At 40.3% G+C, this 27,918-nt stretch overlaps 1 protein-coding gene across 4 annotated transcripts; it reads right to left on the bottom strand.

The window, feature by feature from the left end:
• Nucleotides 1–728: 728 nt before the first annotated feature.
• Nucleotides 729–26,556, bottom strand: GLYAT (glycine-N-acyltransferase). Of its 4 annotated transcripts, none has more exons than XM_045062881.1 (7): nucleotides 26,372–26,556; nucleotides 24,021–24,253; nucleotides 17,534–17,629; nucleotides 13,464–13,571; nucleotides 3,961–4,087; nucleotides 2,398–2,569; nucleotides 729–1,801 (listed from the first exon to the last, which is right to left on the bottom strand). In XM_045062881.1, exons 2-7 carry the CDS (start codon nucleotides 24,063–24,065, stop codon nucleotides 1,399–1,401), a joined length of 951 nt encoding a protein of 316 aa, XP_044918816.1. In that variant the 5' UTR covers nucleotides 24,066–24,253; nucleotides 26,372–26,556; the 3' UTR covers nucleotides 729–1,398. The 4 variants fall into 4 exon arrangements, with proteins under 4 accessions (XP_044918816.1, XP_004777684.1, XP_004777683.1 ...); XM_004777627.3 differs by lacking the exon at nucleotides 24,021–24,253 and adding an exon at nucleotides 25,918–25,941 and having other exon boundaries at nucleotides 26,372–26,461; XM_004777626.3 differs by lacking the exon at nucleotides 24,021–24,253 and having other exon boundaries at nucleotides 26,372–26,551.
• Nucleotides 26,557–27,918: the final 1,362 nt, after the last annotated feature.

Here is a 27,918-nt window from a genome sequence, read left to right on the forward strand (position 1 = left end):
ACCCAAAATCTACTGAATCAGAAATCTAGGAGTTAGGCTCAACAGTCTGTGTTTTAACAGGCCTGACAGTTAAATCACAGTCTGTGATTCTGATGCAGGCTCAAGGATGAGAGTCCCTTCTCTAGACCAGTGGCTCTCCATCACAGGTGACTTTGCATGCAGCGCACACTTGTCAATATCTGGAGACATTTTTAGTTGTCAGAGTTGGGATGGAGGTTGCTACTGGCCTCAGGGGGTAGAGGCCAGGGGTCCTGCTAAGCATTCTACAAATGTATAGGACAGTCCCTATGCCACAACAGAGAATTGTCCAGCCTAAAATGTCCACTGTGTCAAGGTCGAGAAACACTGACTGGCCAAGAAATTAACCTGTGTGTGGGTGGGTAGGACATTCCATCCCCAGTTCCATAGCCTAATGCCAGGCTTAGGTGGATCAGAAGGAAATAGGTTCTTAGTCCAGGTGATTTGCTGGGGCAAAAGAACCCTCCGAGTGTGCCTGTCCCCACCAGGAAGAATAACCCCACCACACTCCCAGCCGGGTTCTCCCGGCAACTTCAGAGAATCCAGGCGTCCTAAAATAACGTGCTGAGGGCAATTAGGGCAATACGTAATCATACCTCCCTGTCATCTTCTGTGTCTTCCCAACAAATCTCCACTCCCCGGTTGTTCTCACTTGCCTCTCTCCATAAACTCACCTATGCTCTCCCCATCACAAACCACTGCACTTCAGCTTACACAGTGAAACACAAAATCTTCTTTATTGTTTGGGGGCTCAGGTGGGTTTAGGAAAGTGCAGGAGTGGGGACAGGGGACAGGGGACAGGCTAACCTGTCTCTTTCTTATTAACTCTCCCTGCTATTTCACGAGTACTATGTTTAACCTAACATCTCTATGTATTTGTATATATTTAATGTACTTCCAAAGTAGCAAGCAGAGGAAAAGATAATCCCTGCAAACCTAATGAGCAGAACACACTTGCTGATCACTAAGGAAACAGCCACAGGAAGGAACAGGAATAATTCATAATGCCCAGAAAACATTATCCCTCCCTGGAAAATTTGTCAAGGCTAATCCATGTTGTAAGAAGTCCAGGAGAAGCGATCTGAGGCAACCAACATGCAGCGCATGAAGCAGTATCACCGAGACCCTGGAAGTGTGGGGGGTGCTCACTTATGTGAAGGCCGCTGCAGGAATACCTGGGCCTGCTTCCTATGGACAAATCTATAGAAGCCCATCTGCGATGCGTGCGCAGGGATGAGGGTGGCCTTGCTGACCTATCGTGCTGCTTTCCCTCGAGCCCAAATAGTGCCATTTCTTTAGCAGCGGTAGAAGACGTAACAGCATCTTCTCTCCCTCTGTCCCCCCAGGCCCATCTGACATGGTCTTCGGTGCAGGGCCGCCTCACAGAGGCACGCAGTACCACTGGCTCCAGTCACAGGGCAGGCGGATGTAGTGCAGATTGTAAGACATCTGCTGCATAATTCTGTTATTCTTGTCTATGTGCGAATACAGGGGGAAGCCGAGTTTGTGCAGAGCCTGGGTCTGGGAATAGACGATGTAAGAGATAAGGCCTTGTTTCCGGTACTCAGGCACGGTCCCCGCCATCCGCATCTCGCCTGTCTGGTCCATCAGGCCCCAGGACACAGGGGTCCCCTCGGGCCCCAGCAGGCAGAAGGTGGGGAAAGTCCGGATGCAGCGTTCGATGAACCTCTGGCTCCTCTCATTGCCGCCGAAATGCCAGAATTTATTCACCAAGGGAGCGTGGGTAACGTCCAGGGAGGAGAGTTGAAACATCTCTTGGTTGCTGTGGAGGCCCAGGAGAAAAGTCCATGAGTATGGAGGTCTGTGTGTGTTCTCTACCTCTATGGTCTCGAGAGACAGAGTGGGCAGGGGCAATAGCAGATGCAAAGTCCCTGAGAATTGGTGAGCTTGCAGTCACAGAAGGACCTAAGAAGGCCATTGTTGTTGGAGCGAGTGTACAGGAAGGACAGGATAGGTCGAAGGATTAAGCAGAAGTTGGATATACTCTAGATAAAAAAGGAAATGGAGTGTTTTAAGCAGAGGAGGAACATGGTCTGAATTACATTCTTAAAAAATGTTAATTAATTAATTAGACACACAGAGAGAGACGGCGAGAGAGAGGGAACATAAGCAGGGGAGGATGGAGAGGGAGAAGAAGGCTTCCCACCCAGCAGGGAACCCCCTGCGAGGCTTGATCCCAGGACTCTGGGATCATGACCTGAGCCACCCGGGTGCACCTGAATTGAACAGTTTTTTAAAAAGATTACTCTAGCTTCATTGAGAAATATTGATTGCAGATGGGCCTGAGCGGAAGCAGGGAGAGAAAACAGGAGGCTAGGTCAGTAGTGGGTAGTGCAGGCTGACTCGCATGAAACTCACACAGCATTGGGTTTACCACCACTGGGGGATAACTGCTTTACGTCCAGCAGGGAAGGAACCAGTTTCTTCACCTCATTCGCCATCATATAGAGAAAGCACCGTGTCTGCTTGACTTGGATGGATTTAGTGGTTGCAACATTCTGTATCACCTCATTCAGACTGGGCTGGGTACCTAGATGGGATTATAAGGAGAGACTGATTTGAGCACATCCTGTGGAGAAGCGCTCCAGGGGAGTAGGAAGTGTCTGGGATTTACAGAGAACCTAGGCTCAGTGCTGCTGCGTGACCGGAGTCTCATCATCACGATTTGTGCAATCTCCCCCATTTTACATGAGTAAAAATGGGCCCAGAAATTCTTTAAGTCTTTAGTGGCAAAGCAAGACTGGAACAAAGTTTTCTGGACTTCATAATCATGTAGTTTTGAAATGAAAGGAGAGGAAGGCTTTAGAAAAATAGTATCCAATATCCATTGTGCACTTACTATGTTCTCAGTGTGGTAGACTTTTGCAATAATGGCCTACATTCACCCACATCTCCTTGTATCCATCCCCTAGAGTAGTCCTCTCCTGCACTGCATCTGACTGTGGCCCTATGATCTGTTTTGCCAATGGGGAAAAATAAATTTGATGTGGGGAAAAACTTAAAAGTGCTTGAACACTGAGGCTAGCTCTCTCCTTGTGATCTCAATCACTTTGAAACCAATACCATATGAATAGGCCTAGTGCTAGCCTGCTGAGGTCACGTTGCCATAGCAGCCAACACTGGCAGCCAGAACCATCATTCAGACATGTGATTGAGGCCAGGCTCATCAGTTGGTCCAGAGCCCAACCACCAACCTACTGTAACTGCCTGACTAAACCCAAGTGAAATCAGCAGGACGGCCTTGTGGAGCCTAGCCCAAACAGTTGATTCACAGAATTATGAGGTTTGCTACACAGCAAAAGTTAACAGATCCATCCAGGTATCGTAGTAAGAGATTCCTATTCAAGATTTCCTTTAATCTTCTCAATGCCCCAGTGTTCTAGAAGCTATTCCTAGCCTCATTTTTGAATATGAAAGCCATGGTGTCAGAGAGGTTAAGTCATGTGACTAGAATCACATAGCAAGTAAAAAGCAGGTGCCATTCCAAGGAGTCTGACTCTGGGGGCATGTCCACAACCATGACCATTGTCCTTCACGGTTTGGGAGGTGATTTATGGCACAAGTTGTCACACTTAATCCAGGAATGGAAAGCCTTAAAGGAATGCTTCGGTACCCAATCACTTGAGGGATCCTGGATATGCCTGCAAAATAGGCCATAAATCCTTGGCTATCAAGAAATTATATTATGGTTAAAATAAAAATAAAAATAAAATATAAAATAAAATAAAAATAAAACAAATAAAATAAAAATAAAAAATAAAAACCCATTCTTTGCAAGAGTATTTTTTTCTCCCTTTATGGGTGGAGTTAAAAATTTGGCAGCAGGCTGAGGGTCTGGAGCTTGGGGGATAGGAGAGATATGACTCAGGGAAAATTGTTTAGGACAGAGAAGTGAGGCTATACACATCCCATTTCTCTTACTCTGGATCTGCAAATGCTGTTTCCAGTTGATGACTTCTGGTGAGCCAAGAAATTCCTCACAATTCTTGAGGTCCTTGGCGTAGATTTGGTAAGTATTGGTGTAGTGATCAAAATCATCTATCATCTCCTATTGTCATTGGGAAAAGCAAAATGAAACAAATTCTTTTTATTTCATGATTGCAATACATTTTTCTAAATTCCACTCTACTGTGACTTTTTAAAATTGAAGTAAGTTGACACACAATGTTATGTTAGTTTCAAGTATCCAACATAATTATCCAATAAGTCTATACTTTATGCAGTGCTTAGCACGAGTACAGCTACCGTCTCTCACATACAGTGCTATTACACCACCACTGACTGTATTCCCTATGCTGTACCTTTTATCCCCATGACTTATTCATACCATAACAGGAAACCTGTACCTCCCACTCCCCTTCACCCATTTTGCCCATCCCTCCACCCTCTTCCCTTTTAGGAAACATCAGTTTGTTTTCTGTGTTTATGGCTTTGTTTCTGATTTTTGTTTGTTTGCTTATTTGTTTTTCAGATTCCACATATGAGGGAAATTATATGGTATTTGTATTTCTCTGTCTGACTTATTTCATGTAGCATTATACCTTCTAGGTCCATCCATGTTGTCACAATGGGCAAGATCTCACTCTTTTTATGGCTGAGAAATACTCCATAAACACTAAATCTTTTTTTTTTTATTAATTTCTTTTCAGCGTAACAGAATTCATTGTTTATGCACCATACCCAGTACTCCATGCCATATGTGCCCTCCGTAATACCCACCACCTGGCTCCCCCAACCTCCCACCCCCGGCCCTTCAAAACCCTCAGATTGTTTTTCAGAGTCCATAGTCTCTCATGGTTCATATCCCCTTCCAATTTCCCTTAACTCCCTTCTCCTCTCCATCTCCCCATATCCTCCATGCTATTTGTTATGCTCCACAAATAAGTGAAACCAGTTGATTCTCTCTGCTTGACTTATTTCGCTCAGCATAATCTCTTCCAGTCCTGTCCATGTTCCTACAAAAGTTGGGTATTCATCCTTTCTGATGGAGGCATCATACTCCATAGTATATATGGACCACATCTTCCTTATCCATTCATCCATTGAAGGGCATCTTGGTTCTTTCCACAGTTTGGTGACCATGGCCATTGCTGCTATAAACATTGGGGTACAGATGGCCCTTCTTTTCACTACATCTGTATCTTTGGGGTAAATACCCAGTAGTGCATAGGGAAGCTCTAATTTTAATTTCTTAAGGCATCTCCACACTGTTCTCCAAAGAGGCTGCACCAACTTGCATTCCCACCAACAGTATAAGAGGGTTCCCCTTTCTCCACATCCTCTCCAACACATGTTGTTTCCTGTCTTGCTAATTTTGGCCATTCTAACTGGAGTAAGGTGGTATCTCAATGTGGTTTTAATTTGAATCTCCCTGATGGCTAGTGATGATGAACATTTTTTCATGTGTCTGATAGTCATTTGTATGTCTTCATTAGAGAAGTGTCTGTTCATGTCTTCTGCCCATTTGTTGACATGATTATCTGTTTTGCGTGTGTTGAGTTTGAGGAGTTCATTATAGATCCTGGATATCAACCTTTTGTCTGTACTGTCATTTGCAAATATCTTCTCCCATTCCCTGGGTTGCCTCTTTGTTTTCTTGACTGTTCCCTTTGTTGTGCAGAAGCTTTTGATCTTGATGAAGACCTAAAAGTTCATTTTTGCTTTTGTTTCCTTTGCCTTTGGAGACATATCTTGAAAGAATTTGCTGCGGCTGATATCAAAGAGGCTACTACCTATGTTCTCCTCTAGGATTCTGATGGATTCCTGTCTCACGTTGAGGTCTTATATCCATTTTGAGTTTATTTTTGTGTATGGTGTAAGAGACACTAAATCTTTTCTTATCCATTCTTCTATTGATGGACACTTGGGTTGCTTCCATATCTTGGCTACTATAAACAATGCTGCTATAAATATGGTGCATAGCTCTTTTCAAATTTTCTTTGGGTAAATACCCAGTAGTGCAATTATTGGATCATATGGTATTTCTATTTTTAGTTTTTTTTTTGAGGAACGTCCTTACTGCTTTCCATAGTGGCTGTACCAATGTAAATTCCCACCAACAGTGCATAAGGGTCCTTTTTTCCCCACATCCACACCAGTGCTTGTTCTTTCTCATTTTTTTGATTAGAGCCATTCTGATAGCTGTAAGGTTATATCTTGTTATGGTTTTGATTTGTGTTTCCCTGATGATGAATGATATAGAACATTTTTTCATGTGCCTGTAGGTCATGTGTATGTCTTCTTTGGAGAAGAATCTAATTCAAGTCCTCTGCCCATTTTTAAATTGGATTATTTGTTTTTTGATGTTGAGTTGTGTGAGTCTTTATGGATTTTGGATATTAAGCTGTTATGGTGAAAAAAAGAACCTTTCCTCTAAGGTTAGGAAGAAGACAAGGATGTCCACTCTTGCCACTCTTTTCCCCCTAAAGATTTATCTATTTATTTCAGAGATAGAGAGTGCATGAGTGGGAAGGGCAGAAGGAGAGGGAAAGAGAACCTCAAGCAGATTCCACAGTGAGTGCTGAGCCAGAGGCAGGGCTGGATCCCCTGGGGTCACAACCTGAGCCAAAACCAAGAGTCTGACACTTAACCAACTGTACCAACCAGGTGCCCCCACTCTTGCCACTTTTATTCAACACAGTCCTAGAAGTCCCAACCACAGCAATGCAACAAGAAAAAGAAATAAAATTCATCCAAATTGTTAAAGAAGTGAAACTGTCACTATTTGAAGATGACATGATACTATACACAGAAAACTCTAAGACAAAACTAATACACAGAAATTGGTTGTTTATATATAATTAAAATGAAGTGATAGAAAAAATAAGAACACAATTCCATTTGTAATTGCATCAGCAAAAACAAAATACGTAGGAATAAATTTAACCTACGAACTGAAAGACCTGTACTCTGAAAACTATAAAACACTGAGGAAAGAAATTGAAGATGACACAAATAAAGAGAAAGGTATTCCAGCTCATGAGCTGGAAGAATTAATATTGTCAAAATGTCCATACTACCCAAAGTACAGATTCAGTGCAAACCCTATCAAAATACCAACAGCATTTCCACAGACCTAGAACAAATAAGGCTAAAATTTGTATGGAACCACAAAGATCCTGCATGGCAAAAACAATCTTGAGGAAGAAAAGAAAAGATGGAGATATCATAATTCCAGAATTTAAGATATATTACAAAGTTGTAGTAATCAAAACAGTATGATATTGGCACAAAAATAAATACACAGATCAATGAAATGGAATAGAGAGCCAGAAACAAACTCCTATTTATACAGTCCATTAATCTGTGACAGACAGAGCAGGAAAGAATATCCAATGGAAGAAAGACAGTCTCTTCAATAAATGGTGTTAGGAAAACTGGACAGCTACATGGAAAAGAGTGAAACTGGACCACTTTCTTACACCATACACAGAGAACACTCAAAATGTACTAAGGACCAAAATGAGATATACTGTGATATTTTCAAGTACTAAAATGTTGATATTTCTATTGGTGCATGGCAATTATTCCTAAATTATTTAAATAATGAGATAAGAGGAAAGAGTCAAGTATTCAATTTATGATAGAAAATTTATAACAATAGTACTCTCTACCCACATAGTGCATTAAAATTTCAAGTCAAGCAAAGACAGTTATTAGAAAGCATTCTCCTATATTTCTGTTACTCCCAATGGAAGAAGAGGAAAACAAGTGATAAGGAAAAGCATCTGTGGCAAGAATAAATTTTACTACAATTCAAATACTTGCAGAACACACCAGTTATGAATGTGACAGTATTAAATTTGGTTATAGCTAATTCTGGATTAAAATGACCATCTACACTTAATGAAGCCAAAGAAGATGAAAAATTAAAAATGCTTTCTTAAAACAGTGCTAGAGTTAAATAAAGTGTAGCTCTAAAAAGAAAGAAACCACTTATTTAGGAAGATCATCTCAAATTATTGAATAACAGATGAGATTATTAATTTTTTAGTTTGCTTCTATTATTTTTTAAATTATTATTAAAAATTTCTTTTCACTTAAATTCGATTTGGTTAACATGTAGTGTATTTTTAGCTTCAGGGGTAGAATTTAGTGATTCATCAGATACATATAACACCAAGTGCTCATTACATCAAATGCCCTCCTTAATGTCCATTACTCGATTACCCCACCCCACCAGCTACAATGTTTGTTCTCTGTTGTTAAAGAGTCTCTTATGGTTTGACCCTTATCTGTTTTTATCTTTTTTTACCCTTTCCTTTCCCCTATGATATCTGTTTTATTTTTAAATCCCACATATCAGTGAAATCACATGGTATTTGTCTTTCTTTGACTCATTTCCCTTAGCATAATATCCTCTAGTTCCATCCACATCATTGCAAGGGGTCAAGATTTTGTTCTTTTTGATGGCTGATTAATATTCCATTGTGTGTATATATACCACATCTTCTTTATCCATTCATCTGTTGATGGATATCTGGGCTCTTTCCATATTCTAGCTATTGTAGACATTGCTGCTATAAACATGGGGGTGCAGGTGCCCCTTCGAATCACTGTTTGTATCCTTTGGATAAATACTTAATAGTGCAATTGTTGAGTCACAGGGTAACTCTATTTTTAACTTTTTGAAAAACCTCTACATTGTTTTTTAGAGTGGCTGCACAGGTTTGCGTTCCCACCAACAATGTAAGAGGGTTACCCTTTGTTTTCATCCTCACCAACATTTGTTGTTTCCTGCATTGTTAATTTTAGCCATTCTGACTGGTGTGAGGTGGTATCTCATTGTGCTTTTGATTTGTATTTCCCTGATACCAAGTAATGTGAGCATTTTATCATGTGTCTGTTAGCCATTTGTATGTCTTCTGTGGAAAAATGTCTGTTGGTGTCTTCCACCCATTTCTTTCTTTCTTTCTTTTTCTTTCTTTCTTTCTTCTTTTTAAGATTTTATTTATTTATTTGACAGAGAGCAAGAAGAGAGGGCATAAGCAGGGGAAGGGACAAAAGGAGAAGAAGGCTCTTTGATGAGTAGGGATTATGTCCATTTCTTTTTTTTTAAGATTTTATTATTTATTTATTTATTTTATTTATTTATTTGACAGACAGAGATCACAATTAGGCAGAGCAGCAGGCAGAGAGAGAGAGAGAGAGGAGGAAGCAGGTGCCCTGCTGAGCAGAGAACCCAATGTGTGGCTCGATCCCAGGACCCTGGGATCATGACCTGAACTAAAGGCAGAGGCTTTAACTCACTGAGCCACCCAGGTGCTCCTCCATTTCTTGACTATATTTTGGGGGGGCGGGTCTTGAGTTTGATAAGTTCTTTATAGATTTTGGATACTAGCCCATTATGAGATATGTCATTTGTGAATATCTTTTACCATTCTTTAGGTTGCCTTTTAGTTTTGTTTATTGTTTCCTTTGCTTTGTGAAAGCTTTTTATCCTGATGAAGTCCTAATAGTTCATTTTTGCTTTTGTTTCCCTTGCCTTTGGCGATGTGTCTAGCAAGAAGCTCTTGTGGCAGAGGTCAAAGAGATTGCTGCCTGTGTTCTAATCTAGGGTTCTGATGGATTCCTGACTCACATTTAGGTCTTTCATCCATTCTAAGTTTATTTTTATGTAAAGAAATTGGTCCAGTTCTCCATGTGACTGTCCAATTTTCCAATACTATTTTTTGAAGAAACTGTTTTTTTCCCCCAGTGAATAGTATTTCCTGCTTTGCTGAAGATTGGTTGATCATAGAATTGAGGGTCCATTTCTGGGCTCTCTGGTCTGTTCCACTGATCTATGTGTCTGTTTTTGTGCCAGTACCATACTGTCTTGATGATTACATTGTATTATAGCTTGAAGTCTGGAATTAGGATGCCTCCAGTTTTCATTTTCTTTCTCAACATTCCTCTGGCTATTTGTGGTCTTTTCTGGTTCCATACAAATTTTGGATTGTTTGTTCCAGGAGTCTTGTTTTTTTAATACATTCTGATACCCGATGTCTTTGGATTGAAGCACTTAGTCCATTTACATTCAGAGTAATTATAGAAAGATATGAATTTAGTGCCATTGTGTTATCTGTAAAGTCACTGTTTCTGTAGATTGTCTTTGTTCCTTTCTAGTCTTTATTACTTTTGGTCTCTCTTTGTGCTCAAAGTGTTCCCTTAAATATTCCTTGCAGGACTGGTTTAGTGTTCATGAATTCCTTTAGTTTTTGCTTGTCTTGGAAACTCTATCTCTCCTTCTATTCCGAATGACAGCCTTGCTGGCTAAAGTATTCGTGGCTACGTATTTTCCCATTTAGCATGTTGAATATATCATGTCAGTCCTTTCTAGCCTGCCAGGACTCTGTGGACAGGTCTGCTGCCAGCCTTATGTTTCTACCTTGTAGGTTAAGGACCTCTTGTCCCAAGCTGCTTTTAGGATTTTTTTCTTTATTTTTGTAATTTGCAAGTTTCACTATATGTTTGAGGCATTGGCCTATTTTTGTTGATTTTGAGAGGAGTTCTCTGTGCCTCTTGGACTTAGATGCTTGTGTCCTTTCCCAAATTAGGAAAGTTCTCAGCTATAATTTGTTCAAATTAACCTTCTGCCCCTTTTCCTCACTCTTCTTTTTCTGGGACTCCTCTTCTATAGAAATTATTTTGTTCTGTGGAATTGTTGAGTTCCCTGTCCTCCTTCATGATCTAATAGTTTCCTTTCCCTTTTCTTTTTGGCTTCCTTATTTTCCCACATTTCATCTTCTATATCACTGATAATTTCTTCTTCTTCATTCATACTAATTTTTATGGCCTCCTCTTTGGGCTGTATCTCAGTAATAGCAGTTTTAATTTTGGCCTGATTAGATTTTAGTTCTTTTATCTCTATGTTAAGGGATTCTATGGTGTCTTCTATGCCTTTTTCAAGGCGAGGTAGTGTCTTTATAATTGTTGTTTTAAATTCTAGTTCAAACATATTACTTATAGCCATATTGATTAAATACCTGGCTGTGAGTACTACCTCCTGTTCTTTCTTTTGGGGTGAATTTCTCTGTCTTCTCATTTTTGTCCAGAAAAGAAAAGAAGAAAGAAACAACAACAGCAATGCAAAGCCCCCCTAGATCCTGGGTGTGTTTTGGTCTGCTTGCTAAAAAAAAAAAAACTAGATCCCAAGATAAGAAAGAAGGAAAGAAAAAGAAAAGAAAGAAAGGAGAGAGGGAGGGAGGAAGGAACAAAATATATATATACATGTCTGTATATAGAAAATACAATATAATGAAATATATAATGTATATATACATATAAACACTAAATATATGTATATAAATAATGCAATACAATGAAAGGGAACAAAAAATAAAACAATAGAGATATAAAGTACATATAAAAATTTAAAAAAGGATAAAAAAGAATTGAAAAAATAAAAAAAAACTGAAAAAATAATACTAAAAGACTAAAGAATAAAAATACAAAAATGCTATATACTGTTTTCCCTAACAGCTGAATATTTGCAGCCCTCTATGATCAGTTAACTTGGTGTACGCGAGTTGTTTGTTCTGGTTTTCTGAAGGAGGAACCAGTTGAGCTAATTCTTAGGTGGATTTGTCCTAGTGGAAATGCATCTCCAGTGCACAGAGAGGCAGTGCTCAGTGGGAGCAGCTCCAGACTCCACTAGGTGGTGCAGTTTTGCTTCCTGAAGGCTTACAGCACTGAAGGAGGGGTGATGAAAATGGCCGTGCCCAGCTCTCTAGCCCTGGAGCTGAAAATTCTCAGCCCCAACTCTCCAGTGAGCCCTCAGAGAAAAGCAATCAATCACTTTTGTCTCCTTGGTTTTTGTCAGAACTCTGTTCACCCTTCATGTGTCCAATCATTTTTATCTCAGGCACACGACTGAGTTTCAAACTCCAAAATTTTAGGGAGTCCTGTGGTGGGGACCTGAGCTGTTCCTCCCAGGGAGGGTCTCAGTATGCTTCTACGTTTTGCTGGACCTGTTCCCAAGAAAGCTGTCACATGACCACGAAGCCTTTTGCAGATTTATAGCAACACAGAGCAGAAAGTCAGCGCCTACACTTACTGTTCTCATCTGTCTTCCCTGTTCCTACACCTGGAAGCTCTGCTCAGTACCAATTCTGCACTCAATTGCTTATAATACTTTGCAGTAGCCTCCTTAAGCAGGCTCCCTCTTTGCATCCGTATCACCCAGATTCAAGTCTCTGTACATCTTACCTTCCAAAGGACAGTTGCTTTTCTATTTGTAGACTTGCATTTGTTTTTTCAGAACTCTGATTTGTTTCTTGGGTGTTTAGAATGATTTGATAGCTATCCAGTTGTATTTGAGGGACAAGACAAGCTTAAGGTTCCTACTCCTCTATCATCTTAACTCCTCCCAATAACAGATGAGATTATTAGGAGGAAGGAGGCATAAGAAAATATTACCACAGTTCAGTTAGAATTAGAAATTAATTGGAAAATATTGCCCCAAAATACACTGACAAATCAGCAAGGATGCCCACTAATACATTTTGTTCCTTAAGATCACATTTAACATAAAAGATCAAATAATTTTATTTTTGTTCAGTTTTTATTACTAATACAAATTTCTTTATATATTGTTTAATTTAGTGGTTTTCAAATAACTTTATTTCTATGAAAAATATAATATTTATATTTTTATAAATTTATATTTTTACTGCATATTTAAGAATAAGCTTAGGAGTTTTTGTTTGAAATGTATTGACTGTGTAGCTTCTCTAGTTTTTAAGTGTTTCCCCAAAATGTGAGCTCTTGGGTGGTAGAGTTGGTTAAGTGTCCAACTCTTGGTTCTGGCTCAGGTCATGATCTCAGGGTCATGAGATTTAGCCCTGCCTCAGGCTCCTCACTCAGTGCAGAGTCTACTTGAGATTCTCTCTTTTTCTCTCTGCTCCTCCCCCCAACTTATGCTCTCTCACTCTTTAAATGTTTAAATCTTTAAATATTTTCCTAAATGCATATGGAAGTTATAGCTTTATAAATTTCCTTTTAATGATCATTCTAACTCACCGTGCTATCTCACAACTTCCTATGTTGGCCCTTGGTGTTTTTTTCTGGTTAGAATGGCCTCTTTTTCTTTTCAACCTAACGCTATCTATAAAATATGCCCCAAATCCAGTGTAGATGAAACCTCTCATCAGGAAGTCTCTCTGACCTTTTCCTATAACCTCCATCTCCAACCTTCATAGTTGAATCAGCTTTCACCTAGGCTATTTCTGTGTTATACATCTGTTCTTGCACACTTCACAACATATTCTTTTATTTGCTTATGGATTTTTTCTCCCAGGCTGTGAGTTCCTTGAGGAAAGGACTTGCTCACTATCACACAATTCATTTCTGTATCCCCTGGGGCTGCCACACTTCTAGGTGCATGGCAGGCTCACAGCAAAAATGAACACAGAGGCATATTCATACAACTTTTGGCAACTTACCTCCTCCTGAGGGCGGATAACCACTGTTGTAAAGTCAGGCCACTTGTCCACTAAGGCCTTCAGCTTGAATGGATTTCCCTGGTTCATGTGGAAGACAGTCCCATAAACCTGCAGCATCCCAAGTAAGGGAGAGAAGTTTGGCTTGTTAGGAAGGGATGGTAAAGTGTCTTGTTTGATCAGGACAAGGATTATTTCCATGAAATCATGGAATTTTGTGTTAAAGTAAGGCCAAATAGGGCACCTAGGTCAAACCATCTCCAAGTACTACTTTTTTTTTTTTTTTTTAATTCTTAAATGAGGAGAGCTTTCTCTCTCCATCCAATATGAATCATACATGCATATAGTAAAATGTTTGGACTGATAAAATTTGATGATTTTAAGACTACCATTCTTCATTTTAGGATTTAAAATGATCTCTTCCAAGACTTTCTTCTTTCATAGACATAGAGATACAACAATTTTATAAAAATAAAATGATCTGATACATTGTGTTTTTTCCCCACTGAATGCATTGTGGGCATATTTCCATGTTCATAAACAGAAATTTTTTCAATTACTTTATAATGGCTGCATAGGATTCCATTGTAGGGATGTACCACGGTTTAATTTATTTGCCTATTTGTGGTAATTTTAGCCATTTCCAACTTTTCACTTTGACAAATAATTTTTCATATAATGTGCTTGCACAGAAATCTTTGCATGGGTACCTATTTTCTTAGAATATCCAGAAGAGTAGTTGCTGGCTCAAAGATTATGTACATGTTTAATGCTCCTTAACATAAATTACCACATTTTTTTTTAAAGATTTTATTTACTTATTTATTTGTCAGAGAGAGAGAGAGAGAGAGGGAGAACACAAGCAGGCAGAGCAAAAGACAGAGGAATTTAGAAAAGCAGGCTTCCCGCTGAGCAAGGAACCTGATGTGGGACTCAATCCCAGGACCCTGGGATCATGACCTGAGCCAAAGGCAGCAGCTTAACCCACTGAGCCAACCAGGCGTCCCAAATGACCACATTATTATCTGGAAAGGTTAAATGAACTTCCATCAACAAGCAGAGGCTACAGCAAATACTCAAGAGAATAGGTTGTGAGTCCCATAGTTTGGGGCCCAGTCTTGGATCCCCACCCTCATCCTGGACATTGTGTTTCTGTGGTTTGGGGATTGGGGAATGCAGCAGTGGATATCTGCATGGGCCCCACGGTAAATGTAAACACGAAGCCTCTTCAGATACCAGCATGGGAACATGCCAATGACCCAAGGCCAAAAAGATGGTATATACTTTAATAATTTCCACCATGGATAGATGATGACCAAGGACTATACTGATATCTTTCACCCCTGCTCTCCACCCACATAAACTATTGATGTTAAAGGGGTGGGGAAGAGAAAGGGGGAAAAACTCACTTGAGGGCGACCTGGGTGGCTCAGTCAATTAAGCATCTGACTCTTGGTTTTGGTTCAGGTCATGATATCAGGGTTATGGGATCAAGTCTTGCATCAGGCTCTGCACTCAGTGGGGAGTCTTGTGCTCTCTCTCTCTCTCTCTCTCTCCCTGTGTTCCTGCCCCTGCTTGTGTATGTTCTCTCTCTCTCTAAAATAAATAAATCTTTAAAAAAACCCTCTGAGTTGACTGAGTTAGTTTATCTAAATTTATTTTGTTTTCAACCATAAGTGGAGTCTTGATACAGAAATTCAGTATAGTTTGGCAAATTATAGACATTACGTTTTTATACACTTGTATTTGGGGCCTGTAAAGTTGATTTGCACTACGATATTATCCATGATGGGATCTGAAAACATGTAGAAATGTTACTCTTTGTTGTTCCCATGGCCTAATTATTTAAATTTTTCTTCTTTTTTTTTCCTGCTGAACTCAGAACATGCCAGGCAGCTACTCTCAGTTGACTCAACTGGAATTGACCCAAGTACTACAATGTATTTAACATTTAACACTTACAGGAATGGCTGGACTTTTTCTTATCTGGGACGCAAGTAAGTTTTGAGTTTTAGGTTATACATCCATTAAAAGTACCTGGCATACAAATATTTTAGATTTCAGTTAGGGAGAAATGTGTATCTTTAATATGCATCAAAGGAGAATTAATTGAGGCACAAAGAGGGCCACTATATCCTACCACAGAGATGTTCCAAGAAAAGATATTTGGGATTCACCAAGAGTTTTCTCAAAATATTTGAGGTCCAACTAACAGAAGAGGTAAAGAGAAATTCAGATAACAAAATCCTACACTAAAGCATGAAGAAAACGGGTCACCTGTAAAATTTATAAAAGAGCTCCTTAGCATAAAAATATCTTAGGCAATTCTTCGTAGAGTGTCTAGCTAATGTAACCTCCTCCCCCCAAATTGACTATCTCTCTGCAAGGTTGCCTGAATCATAAGGATCACCAAAGGAAAGGAATTAAATATTAGGTATAGAGATTAATGTTAGTAAGAATCTACCAAAATGGGTTACTTTAGTTATGGATCACAGTTGGCCCTTGAACAACATGGGGGTTAGGGGCACTGATTCCCTGCACAATGGAAATCTGTATATAACGTTTTATTCTCCCCAAACTTATGAATTATGAATTATGAATAGTTTACAATTGACTAGAATCCCTACCAATAATATGAACAGTTGATTAGGACAACTTTGTATGTTATATATTATATTGTTACAATAAAGTAAGGAAGAGAACGTTATTAGTAAAATTACAAAGAAAATATATTTACAATAGTTTACTATATTAACTTTAAAAAATCCACACATAAGTGAACTCATATAGTTCAAACCCATGTTGTTCAAGGGTCAGCTGTGGCTCAAAGTCATTTTATCATAGTAATTAAAGAATATTGCAACTCATTTCATTTGCCTGTGTCTAATAACTAAAAATTAAGCCATGTGATCTCCAAATAAAATAGTGCTAATATTTTTCTCCTTTATACTGAAAGAAGGGAGTAACAGAGCTGTGAGGGAGTGAGGGAGTAAATGCATTTATCTTATCTAAAATGCATGCATCTTATAGGAGTGTCTTATAGAACAGTAAAAATCTAATTTCTTTAAAAAAAAAAAGATTTTATTTATTTATTTGACAGAGACAGAGAGCAAAAGTAGGCAGAGAGGCAGGCAGAGGGTGAGGGGGAAGCAGGCTCCCTGCCGAGCAGAGAGCCCAATGTGGGGCTTGATCCCAGGACCTTGAGATCATGACCCGAGCTGAAGGCAGAGGCTTAACCCACTGAGCCACCCAGGTGCCCCTAAAAATCTAATTTCTATGTCTACAGAAATTTCAGGGAAGAACAGTTGTCCTCTCAACACACATACACATACATGAAGACACACGGTTTTTACTTTGTTTCTACTGGAGTACACCCTGTCACTTTGGTGGTAAAGGAAAAAACAAGCAAGTACTCGTGAATGGCATTAAGAGTCGTGCTTGCCCAGTTCTGGATGTAGGTATTTATTTGTGCATCTAATTTAATCCTGAGATTTCTGGTCAGATGTACTAGGTTAAGGGAGATACTGAGAGTCAGTCATGAAATAGCCTGATGTGCAGTCAGTTCGGAGAAATTGGGAAATTTAAATTAAAATGGGAATTGACTTCTTAGGAATTTTAGAGAGGACATGATGGTTAACCTGTCACCTGGGAAGTGTTCTTTTTGGAAGAATAAATTAAACATTAATATGCAGTCTTCGTGAAATTTGGAGGAAAAATATGGACAAAATTCCAATGTTATTACAGAATGTTCTTTTGGAAAGTAGTAAGGGAACACTTCTGTAATCACAGAATATAAAGCAAACAGCAGTTAGGTTCCAACATACCCATGTTCATAACATAGCATTGAAGTTACTATTTATGTGATATTAGGTAAATCACCAAGCTGAGCTCTGTCTTCTCATCAGTGACACAGACATCATAGCACATATCTTGTACAGAGGTAATGCCACTCAGTGAGAGAAAACACCACTAGCACTTGTCACAGACCAAATGCTCAATAAATGTTAATCTCTTTTCTTGTTTCACAGGAAATTTCTATTCCTTTCTCCCCACCCAGAAATTTCCACAGTCACCTTTAAAGATTCAGGAAGGCTCTTCCTCAAGGATTTCTCCAGTGTCTGCAGCATCTGGGCACCTTGCAATAGGAACATTGTGGAAGATACTGTAGCCTAGAGGAAGAACCAAGAAACAGCCAGGAATGAGAAGAAACTGGAGGCAATTCAAAAAAATGAGTAGTAAGTTCTCGTCCAATGATCAGGTCCCCCTTCCATGTCTCTTCATCCGTGAGAGCATCACTAAAGTCTTCACCAGCTCCAGGGAAAGCCGAGCTGGTAGAAAGCACAGGAGGCTCTTTCTACATGTTTTTAGTTCACTTTCATACCCTTCAGTGTATTCCAGCCATCAGTTTCACTTTAGATTAACAAGCACATTTTCTTTTGAAATTCATTTGCCATTAGTGATTCTTCTGACTCCACCAGTGAAGAGCTATGTAACAGTGGGGAAGGAAGTTACTCTTTCTGGGCCTTGGTTTCCTCTGTTAACCTCACCAATAAAACTGTCAGTCATTTTACCATCAAAAATGGCTGACTTGGGACTAGCAAAGAATTGCAGTTCAGGATAAGGAAGCTGTAGAAAATGGTAGGCAAGTCTGGAGAACAACGGAGAGGAACACTTATTTATGTAAGTCAGAGAGAAGTTGGGAAGGCTGATCTAAACAAAAGGTCTATTGGAGGAAAGAAAAGGTTCCAAGTGTAGAGGCTTTTTATTGGCTGAGTTGTGGTCATCGCCTACGGGGAATAAGGTGGTGCTTACTTCCTGTTGGGGCCGCTGTGAATGCACGGGAGAGTAGTATGGCCAGGGCTTCCTCTGCTGGCTTCCTGAGTCCATTGGAAAGGATTCCTTTTGTTGATTTTCACAACCTCAAAGAAGATGGGCTAGTAGTCCTAGCTACTTGGTGAATTTTTGTGGGGACTAAATGAGTTAATACATTAGATGAGTCAATAAGGGCTTTGAAGACTATCTGTCATATAATCAGCACTGAACGTGTTTTGTTTTTTTTTTTAAGATTTTATTTATTTATTTGACAGACAGAGATCACAAGTAGGCAGAGAGGCAGGCAGAGAGAGAGGAAGGGAAGCAGGCTCTCTGCTGAGCAGAGAGCCCAACTCAGGGCTTGATTCCAGGACCCTGAGATCATGAAGGCAGAGGCTTAACCCACTGAGCCACCCAGGCACCCCCGAGCATGTTATTTTATTACAACTATCCCTGTTCCTTCTCCCTCTCTTCTTCCTTCCCATCCTTTTCTGTCCTCTCCTCTTCCTCCCCACCTGAGTTAAAGTGCTACGTATTGCAAGCTGTTTTGCTGCAGTCTTTTCAATGTGAGCATTAGGACATGGTCTAAAATATAAACAAACCTATTAAAAAATTTCCAGGCTATATTCCAAATTGGTATTTACCACCCCCCCCCCCCCGCCCTTTTAAAGCCATACACCATCTCAAAGCCTCGTTCTTATACCTACGGTGCATATTGTACAGATTACTAGGTAGAATAAATATAGCATTTTTTCATATCTGATTCACTGCCTGAAATTGGGATTATCAAAACATTCTATAAAATCCCAACCACCTGGAAAAGAAGAAAAGTGCCCGTGTCACAGCACTGTACTTTGGAACTATGATCTTTGGAGGAGTACAGAGTCCCTTCTAAGTGAAGGCACCAAAGAAGTGATCTGAGAAGGTGTTGCATTAAAACCAACTGTGAGTGAGATGCCACGCTCAGGTCAGAAATGGGTAACTTTGAGATTCAAACCGCAGGGAGGAGGCTTCTGCTTCTGGCTAAGCTCAGGTAACAGGACTCACCTTCTCAGCCGGAAAAAAAGAAACTGACAGAACTAAACAGCAAATGACAGGGTGCCTGGCTGCCTCAGGTGGTTAAGCTGAAGGTCAGGTCATGATCCCAGGTGCTGCTCAGTGGGGAGCCTGCTTTTCCCTCTCCCACTGCCGGTCCCTCTGCTTGTGCCCCCTCTCTCTCTCTTTCTGCCAAATAAAATATTTTTTTTAAAAAAAGAGATCAAATACTTAGAAAAAAAAAACAACAACCGAAAAACTAAACAGCAAGTGAAACAACATCGCGCAGCACAGAGCTGCCAACCCTAGAAAAGGAAGAGAAAAGGTGAGCTTCATGATTGCATCTGCTTGCTTGAAGGCTGTAGCTCTGGGAAATGGAACCGGACCAGACCACAGCAGTCTCACTGACTTGAGTATACAGAGATAGAGGCCAGCATGGAGCTCCAGAAAGAGAGAAAGGGGGTGGGGAGAGACAATGAGAAAGACAGAAAATGAGAGAGAGTTCTGGAGATCTTTGGGAAAGAGCAGCCTCCTACAGTCTTCGGCTCGTTGCTGAACTGTGTAAGGGGAGACTTCCTTGGCCTTTATCCTAGGAAAAGAACCACTGGAAAAGATCAGGTGGAAAATTTCTGTTAGCTCACACAAGTCTGGAAAGAGTTTGTATTCTGACAGGCTGAGTGGAAAGACCTCGTAACATTAGGGCATCAGGTGAGATGCTCAGCAGAGGATTGAATTCAGACTTGTCTGTTCTCAATCCACCCTACCCTGGTTAAAAGCAAGTCTTGAAATGATCATCTCATTCCAATAGCTTAACTATGCACCAAAACAAAACGCAACATTATAAGTCTATCAATTCATAGTTATGATTTACATTGTCTAGCATCCGATAAAAAATGCTAGGCATGGAAAGAATCAGGAAAACATGATCCATAAGCAGGAGGAAAAAAAACAAACAAACAGTAAAAATGGACCCAGAGGAGACATTGCTAGGCCTATGGTCAAAATTGTTGTTGTTGTTTTGTTTTGTTTTTCTGTTACAACAGTACAACATTTAGCACCTGAAATGAAAAATACATTGGCTGTTTTTAGCAGTAGATTAGATGTTGCAAAAGAAAAGATCAATGAAATTGAAGATGCAGCAGATGAAACTCTCCATAACAATACATGAAAGGGAAAAAGGATCAGAAGACTTATTATTGCTAGTATGTCACCATTTCTCCCCCAAATTGATCTATAGTTTCAAATTAGCCATAAAACATCCCAAGTCTTATTTGTAGAAAGTCACAGATTCTAAAATTTACATGATTTCAGGGCTTACTAGAAAGTCACTGTAATCATCATAGAGGAGTCTTGGCATAAAGAAAAATAAACCAATGAAATGGAATAGAGAGCCCAGAAATAGATAGATATTTGTGGTCATTTGATTTGCTACCAAGATGTCTAGGGGCGCCTGGGTGGCTCAGTTGGTTAAGCGACTACCTTAGGCTCAGGTCATGATCCTGGAGTCCTGGGATTGAGTCCTGCATGAGGCTCCCTGCTTGGCAGGGAGTTTCCTTCCCCTCGAACCCTCCCCCTTGTCATCCTTTCTCTCCCTCCCTCTCTCTCTCTCTCTCTCAAATAAACAAATAAAATCTTAGAAAAAATAGTATGATGCCTCCATCAGAAAGGATGAATACCCAACTTTTGTAGCAACATGGACAGGACTAGAAGAGATTATGCTGAGTGAAATAAGTCAAGCAGAGAGAGTCAATTATCATATGGTTTCACTTATTTGTGGAGCATAACAAATATCATGGAGGACACGGGGAGATGGAGAGGAGAAGGGAGTTAAGGGAAATTGGAAGGGGAGGTGAACAGGAGAGACTATGGACTCTGAAAAACAATCTGAGGGGTTTGAAGAGGTGGGGAGTGGGAGGTTGGGGTACCGGGTGGTGGGTATTAGGGAGGGCACAGATTGCATGGAGCACTGGGTGTGGTGCAAAAATAATGAATACTGTTATGCTGAAAATAAATAAAAAATAAATTAAAAAAAAAAAAGAAAGTCATTGTACTTATTTGTCCCTCTGCTACTTTCTGCATGACAGGTCATTTATCTAAAATAGTTCCACATTCCACTTTGGAATTTGAGTTTTATGAATTTGGGAAAGAATTTTTTTAAAAAGCAGACCTTAAAACATAACATTTTTACAAAACAACAACATCAGGCAAGGTCATCCTGTGGCCATGATGGAAGGAGACAAAAAAGAGACTGTGTCACAGTCATGTTTGAGCACGGACAAAACAAGAAGGCTGTCTTCTCTGCAAAAACGGTCAAATACTCCTCTCCCCAGGTAACAAGTGGCTGCCACTTCTTTATCCCTGTGCTTTCTTCCTGCTTCAAGGACAAGAGTCTTCAATAGAATTGGAATGCTTTCTGACAGTATCCAAGCAGAGCAAACTCATGCTTCCTCGAACCCTTCCCCAAATCACCTGGCAAGTCCCTCCTGACAGTTACTGAGATGTGCCACACTTCCTTAAGGTATGCTGTCTCTCTTGTTGCAACAGACAATAAATTTGACTCAGCTGGCTTCTAGGTGTGTTCCACATGGTCTTTGGCTAGAAGTTATTGACACTTAAATATTTAGCTCTGAGGCATTTGTTCCTGCTGGGTTGTTCTCTGTTCACTTTGACTTCCTAGGACTCTAATACTTCTTTTCAGCTTAGGTCCTCAAGAAGGTGGATTCTTCAGGGTGGTCATGAAAGATTTGGACTTGTAGAAATGAGCCAATATTAGTTTGTTTCTATGGAAAAACATCTAGGTCACAAAGATTTCACTGTATGTTTGGATCCTGCTGCTTTAACATATTGGGCAATGTGCAGAGTGGTGGCATGTTCCTGGTTTTTCTATGTGTGTGTCTTCTGTCTCTCTCCCAAATTACTGTCAGTTGTTTGAAGAAAACAAAATGATGAAACAGCATTATGTAAAAAAAAAAAAAAAAAACAAAAAAGCAAACCAACCAAACAGACAACCCTATGTACATACCTAAATTAAAAATACTTTGTTTAGGGACACCTGGGTGGTTCAGTTGGTTGAGCAACTGCCTTCGACTCAGGTCATGATCCTGGAGTCCCAGGACTGAGTCCTGCATCGGGCTCCCAGCTCTATGGGGAGTCTGCTTCTCCCTCTGACCTTCTGCTCTCTCACGTCCTCTCTCACTCTCTCTCTCAAATAAATAAATAAAATCTTTTAAAAAAATACTTTGTTTTAAAAAAAATGCTAACTGTCATCTGAGCTTTCAGTGAGTAGTGGTCTTTTTTTGCTGGTGGAAGATCTTGCCTCCATGCTGGTGTCTGATCAGGGTGCTGGCTGCTGAAGGTTGGGGTGGCTAGGGCAATTCCTTAAAATAAGACAACAGTGAAGTTTGCCACATTGATTGGCTCTTTCTTTCACAATTTCTCTGTAGTGTGTAATGCTGTTTGATGACATTTTACGCACAGTAGAACTTCTTTCAGAATTGGAGTCAATCCTCACAAACCCTGCCCCTTTACTCCGGCAGTGAAGTTTACATAATATTCTAAATTCTTTGTTGGCATTTCAGCAGTCTTCACAGTATCTTAACCAGGAGTAAATTTCATCTAAAGACACCACATTCTTTGCTCATCTGTAAGCAGCAACTCCTCATGCATTGAAGTATCATGAGATGGCAGCAAAATCAGTCAGCTCTTCAGGCTTACTTTGGATTCTAGTTCTCTTGCTGTTTCCAGCACATCTGCAGTTCCTGAAGTTCCTGCCTCCACTGAAGTCTGGAACCCCTTGGAGATCTCCATGAGGGTTGGAATCAACTTCTTCTAAACTGTTAATGTTGATATTTTTATCTCTTCCCATGAACCATGCATGTCTTTGATGGAGTCCAAAATGGTGAGTCTTTTCCAGAAGTTTCTCAATTTACTTTGCTCAAATCCATCAGAGGACTCTCCATTTGTGGAAGCTATCACCTTATGAATTTTATTTCTTAAAGAATAAGAATGAGACTTAAAAGTCAGAATTAGTCCCTGCCTGACTCATGGGCTGCAGAATGGATGTTGTGTTAGCAGGCATGAAAACAACATTAATCTTATCCATCTCCATCAGAGCTCTTGGGGGACTAGGGAAACTGTCAATGAGAAGTAGTATTTTGAAAGGAATCTTCTTTTCAGAGCAGTAGGTCTCAACAGTGGCTGAAAATATTCAATAAACCATGTTGTAAACAGCTGTGCTATCATTCAGGCTGTGACATTCCATTTACTGAGCACAGGAAGAGTAGATTTACTGTAATTTTTTGTTGTGGTTGAGATTTTATATATTTATTTGTCAGAGAGTGAGAAAGAGCACAATCAGGGGGAGGGTCAGAGGGCAGAGAGAGAAGCAGTCTCCCCACTGAGCAAGGAGCCTGATGCGGGATTTGATCCTAAGACCCTGGGATCATGACCTGAGCTGAAGGCAGATGCTTAACAGACTGAGCCACCAAAGATTTTATTTATTTGTTTGTCAGAGAGATAGAGATAGAGAGAGAGAGAGAGAGAGAGAGAGAAACAGCGTGAGAGCACAAGCAGGGGGAGCTGCAGGCAGAGGAAGAAGCAGGCTTCCCACTGAGTAAGGAGCCTGATATGGGACTCAATCCCAGGACCCTGGGATTATGACCGGAGCTGAAGGCAGATGCTTAACGACTGAGCCGCCCAGGTATCCCAATTTACCATACTTCTTAAGGGCCCCAGGATTTTCAGAACATAAATGAACATTGGTTTTAACTTAAAGTCAGCAGCTGCATGAAAGTTCTAGATGGCATCTTCTTTCAATGGAAGGCTCTTTCATCTACACTGAAAATCTGTTGTTGAGTGAGGCCACGGTCATTAATATCATAGTAGATGTTGTGGATAGCTTGCTGCAGCTTCTCTCAGCGGTTGCCCCTTCTGTAGTGAGTACGAACCTTTAATAAATAAAGTGTAATAAATATATGAATAAATAAATAATATATAGTAAGTGCAAACTCCTACTAAATGAAAAACGGAAACAAATTGCAAACTAACCACATAGCAAGTGAGCCTAAACCATATGCGTGTAGTGATAACAAACTAACCTCGTAGCATAGCAGGTAAGCCTAGACCATATGCGTGTAGTGATAACAAACTAGCCTCGTAGCAAATACCACATAGCAAGTAAGCCTAAACCATATGCGTGTAGTGATAAGATTAGTGTGGAGTAAAAAGTTGTAAATATTTTCTACTTATGCGAAATATCGTAAAGACCAAAAAATGTTTTTGACATGTGTGTGTTTTTGATGTGCAAGCATGAGAAAAATAAGTGATGTAATGTGTTTTCGAAGGAGACTTAGCACAGTATATAAAAGAGGCATCGGGTTGGACTGAGGTGAAGCGAGTTCCCTGTCGGGAGGACATCATCGCAGATGTTACCGATGCCCCGACAGCTTTGTTGCTGACCATTCTCTGGCTCTCAGTCTCAACTTCTGCGGTGACCTCTCTGTCTAGATTGTGAGGCGACGTCTCCTTCTCCGTGACAACTTCAGCGGACTGTGACCGGACCACGATAGTGGTGCGGACCTCATCCCAATAAAGATCAAGTGAGTTACATCATATCCATCTCTCTATCTCTTCTTTACACGTCGCGACCTCCTGGCGGGACGCAGGGGTTTTGCTCGCGTCACCTTCACCTTGCAGTTTGATGTTATGGAGACATTTTCTTTCCTCAGACCTCATTAACCAGCCTCTACTAGGTTGAGACTTTTCTTCTGAGGCTTCTTCACCTCTCTCAGCCTTCACATAATTGAAGGGAGACCTTGCTATGGGTTAGATTTTGGTTTAAGGGAATGTTGTGGCTGGTTTGATCTATCCAGCCCACTAAAGTATTCTATATCAGCAATGAGCTTGTTTTGCTTACTTATTATTCATATGTTCACTGAGTAGCACTTTTAATTTTCTTCAAGTTTTCCTTTGCATTCACAGCTTGGCTAACTGGTGTAAGAGGCCTAGCTTTCCACCTGTCTTGGTTTTTGACTTGCCTTCCTCATTAAGCTTAATCATTTCTAGCTTTTGATTCACAGTGGGAGGCAAATGACTCTTCCTTTCACCTGAACACTTAGAGGTCATTGTATGGTTAACTCTCCTAATTTCAATATTGTTAGAACACTTAGAGGTCATTGTATGGTTAACTCTCCCAGTTTCAATATTGTTAGAACACTTAGAGGTCATTGTATGGTTAACTCTCCCAGTTTCAATATTGTTAGAACACTTAGAGGTCATTGTATGGTTAACTCTCCTAATTTCAATATTGTTATGTCTCGGAGCATGGGGGTGCCCAAGGAGAGAGAGAGAGACATCAGAAGGGCAGTCAGAACACACACACCAGTTAGTGATGAACTTCAACATCTATATGTGCACAGTTCATGGCATCCCAAAAGAATTATAAATGTAACAGCAAAGATCACTGATCACAGAGCACCATAACAAATATCATAATAATGAAAAAGTTTGCAATACTGTAAGAATTACCAAAATGTGACACAGAGACACAAACAAAGCAAATACTGTTGAAAAATGGTGCCCATATACTTGCTTGATGTAGGCCACCACATACCTTCAATTTGAAAAATCACAATATCTGCAAAGTACAACAGAGAAGCTCAATCAGACAAGGCATGCTTGTATCTAACTACTTATTTCTTTTCTGACTTTGAGTACAGCAAACTTCTTGTGAGTCACATGCAGGGGGAAAAAACCCTACCTCCTTGTGATATAAGCAGAAGGATTAAATATGATAACATATGCAGTCCCCACACATTAAAGGCTCCATTCATCCCCTTCTTCCAGCAACTATCTAATCTCTCCTCATTTATTTATTAGTGCAGGTCAGAGACCTTCAAGAATTTTTCATATTACCTAACAAGTTATCCTTCACAAACTAAGTACCAGATACATGTTTCTTAAGTTATTCCTTTTCCTTAGGTATATTTGATTTGTCTCACTTAAGTGGAAATGAGGTTATAAAGCAATCATTTTTTTTTTTATTTCTTTTTAGTTTGAGTCCCCACCTGGAAAGCTGTCTCCACACCAATCCTTGCAGGTGTCCCCAGAAACAAATGAAGAAGAGCAGATGCCTAGATGATGAAACTTCCCTCTGGTGCTGTCAGTTCAGCAGGGTCTTGCAGACTGCGTTTAGGTTTGTCTCCTCCAGAAATTACTGAGCGGAGGTTTATGTAGTGGACCTTGCACATAAGCAAAAAAATCTGAGTGTCAGCTCTTTTGAAATCCAACCCTTCTTCTCTGGCACTCTTGTTGAGGGAGCTAGCTCTGGAGTGGGGAGAGGCTGGCCATGTGCCACCCAAGCTCCTTTTTTCCAAAACACCAGGTTGCTCTTTGGCCCCATGATTCTGCAGTCCTAAAGCTGGGTGATACCAAAAGACCAGGTGCCAGAAGGAGGGACATGTTGCAAAAGCCACACCTTTTACCTCTTCTTCCCATTCCCAAGTACCTGCAATGAAAGCAGGGCGATAAGAAAGAAAGGGATGAGGTCTGATTTGCAGAATCTGGTCTCTTTTCTTTCACATGTGCAGAAGAAAATATTTGCATGGAGTGACTCAAGTTGTTAGGATCCTCCTTTGTAAGGATAAGCTGTGCCCTCTCCCTTGCCCATTTGGAAGCTGTGGTTAAACATCCCAATGCCTCAATGGGGACACTTCTTAGTCTCATTATTATGGAGGAGTTCACTGAGGCTTGGTGTGGCTGAATGAGATAGATTTTAAACCCAGAGCCTTTTCCCTCTGAAAAGTGCCGGCTACCCCAACATTAGCACTTGTTCTACCATTCTCAGGAAGAAAAGGATGGTTCATAGAAACATATTTTGAGTGTCAGCACTCTATGTAAAACAACCAAGGAGGGAAGTTTGACACTCTCTAGGTCTTGTCCTCATCACCTTTATCCTTGTTCACCAGGTTAGTGGTTAGTTTCATGATGATGGGAAGAAGAGACCTTCCCATCAGAGGAGCAGAGACAGAAGTGACTAGTGTAGAGAGAGAAAGTTGAAAAGTCTCGTGTGCTCCTTCAGTCCATGGACACAGCAGAACACAGGTCTGCACATATTTCTCCCTGCCCTCTCTAGGAGTCTTGCTTCCCAGAATACCAATTCTCAATTTTATCTCATAAGGTTGACGTCATTATAAGCATTCCTTACTCTTTCTCCAAGACCAGAGGCCACTGAAACTGTTCTGTCCCTATCAGCAGAGTGGATGTTTTGGTCTCTATAGAGTCCACATCTCACAAAGGCTGACTACAACAAAAGGGTAGTGTCCCTTGTGCCCCAGCCCCAGACCCCAGAGCCCTAAGCCTCTGTCTCTTTTACCCTTAACACTCAGTCAGTCAAAATTTGGGTCTCTACCACCCATATCTTAAACTAGTCTCTTAACCTCTCTGGGTGGTTTCCCCAGCTGATAAAAATGTTGTTGTATCAGGTAACCAAGAATTTTTCATGCTCTTCCTCAACTCTTTGGTTATTATCCTTGCTCTATTTTATGAAAATACAGTTATAAATCTTCTCACACATTTTGGGGCCAAATACAAGGAGAAAGGTTCAGGAGCAGTG

This window comes from Mustela putorius, unplaced genomic scaffold, assembly GCF_011764305.1.
Source record: "Mustela putorius furo isolate JIRA1106 unplaced genomic scaffold, ASM1176430v1.1 tig00000127_pilon_pilon_pilon, whole genome shotgun sequence".
Lineage (NCBI taxonomy): Eukaryota > Metazoa > Chordata > Mammalia > Carnivora > Mustelidae > Mustela > Mustela putorius.

Coding starts and splice junctions, on each gene's coding strand:
- GLYAT (XM_004777625.3), bottom strand. CDS start 18,347: ATGGACTCAGGAAGCCAGCAGAGGAAGCCCTGGCCATACTACTCTCCC. Junction 4,088..13,463: donor TTATCCGCCCTCAGGAGGAG/GTAAGTTGCCAA, acceptor CAATGACAATAG/GAGATGATAGATGATTTTGA. Junction 1,802..2,397: donor GGTGGTAAACCCAATGCTGT/GTGAGTTTCATG, acceptor GGGCCTCCACAG/CAACCAAGAGATGTTTCAAC.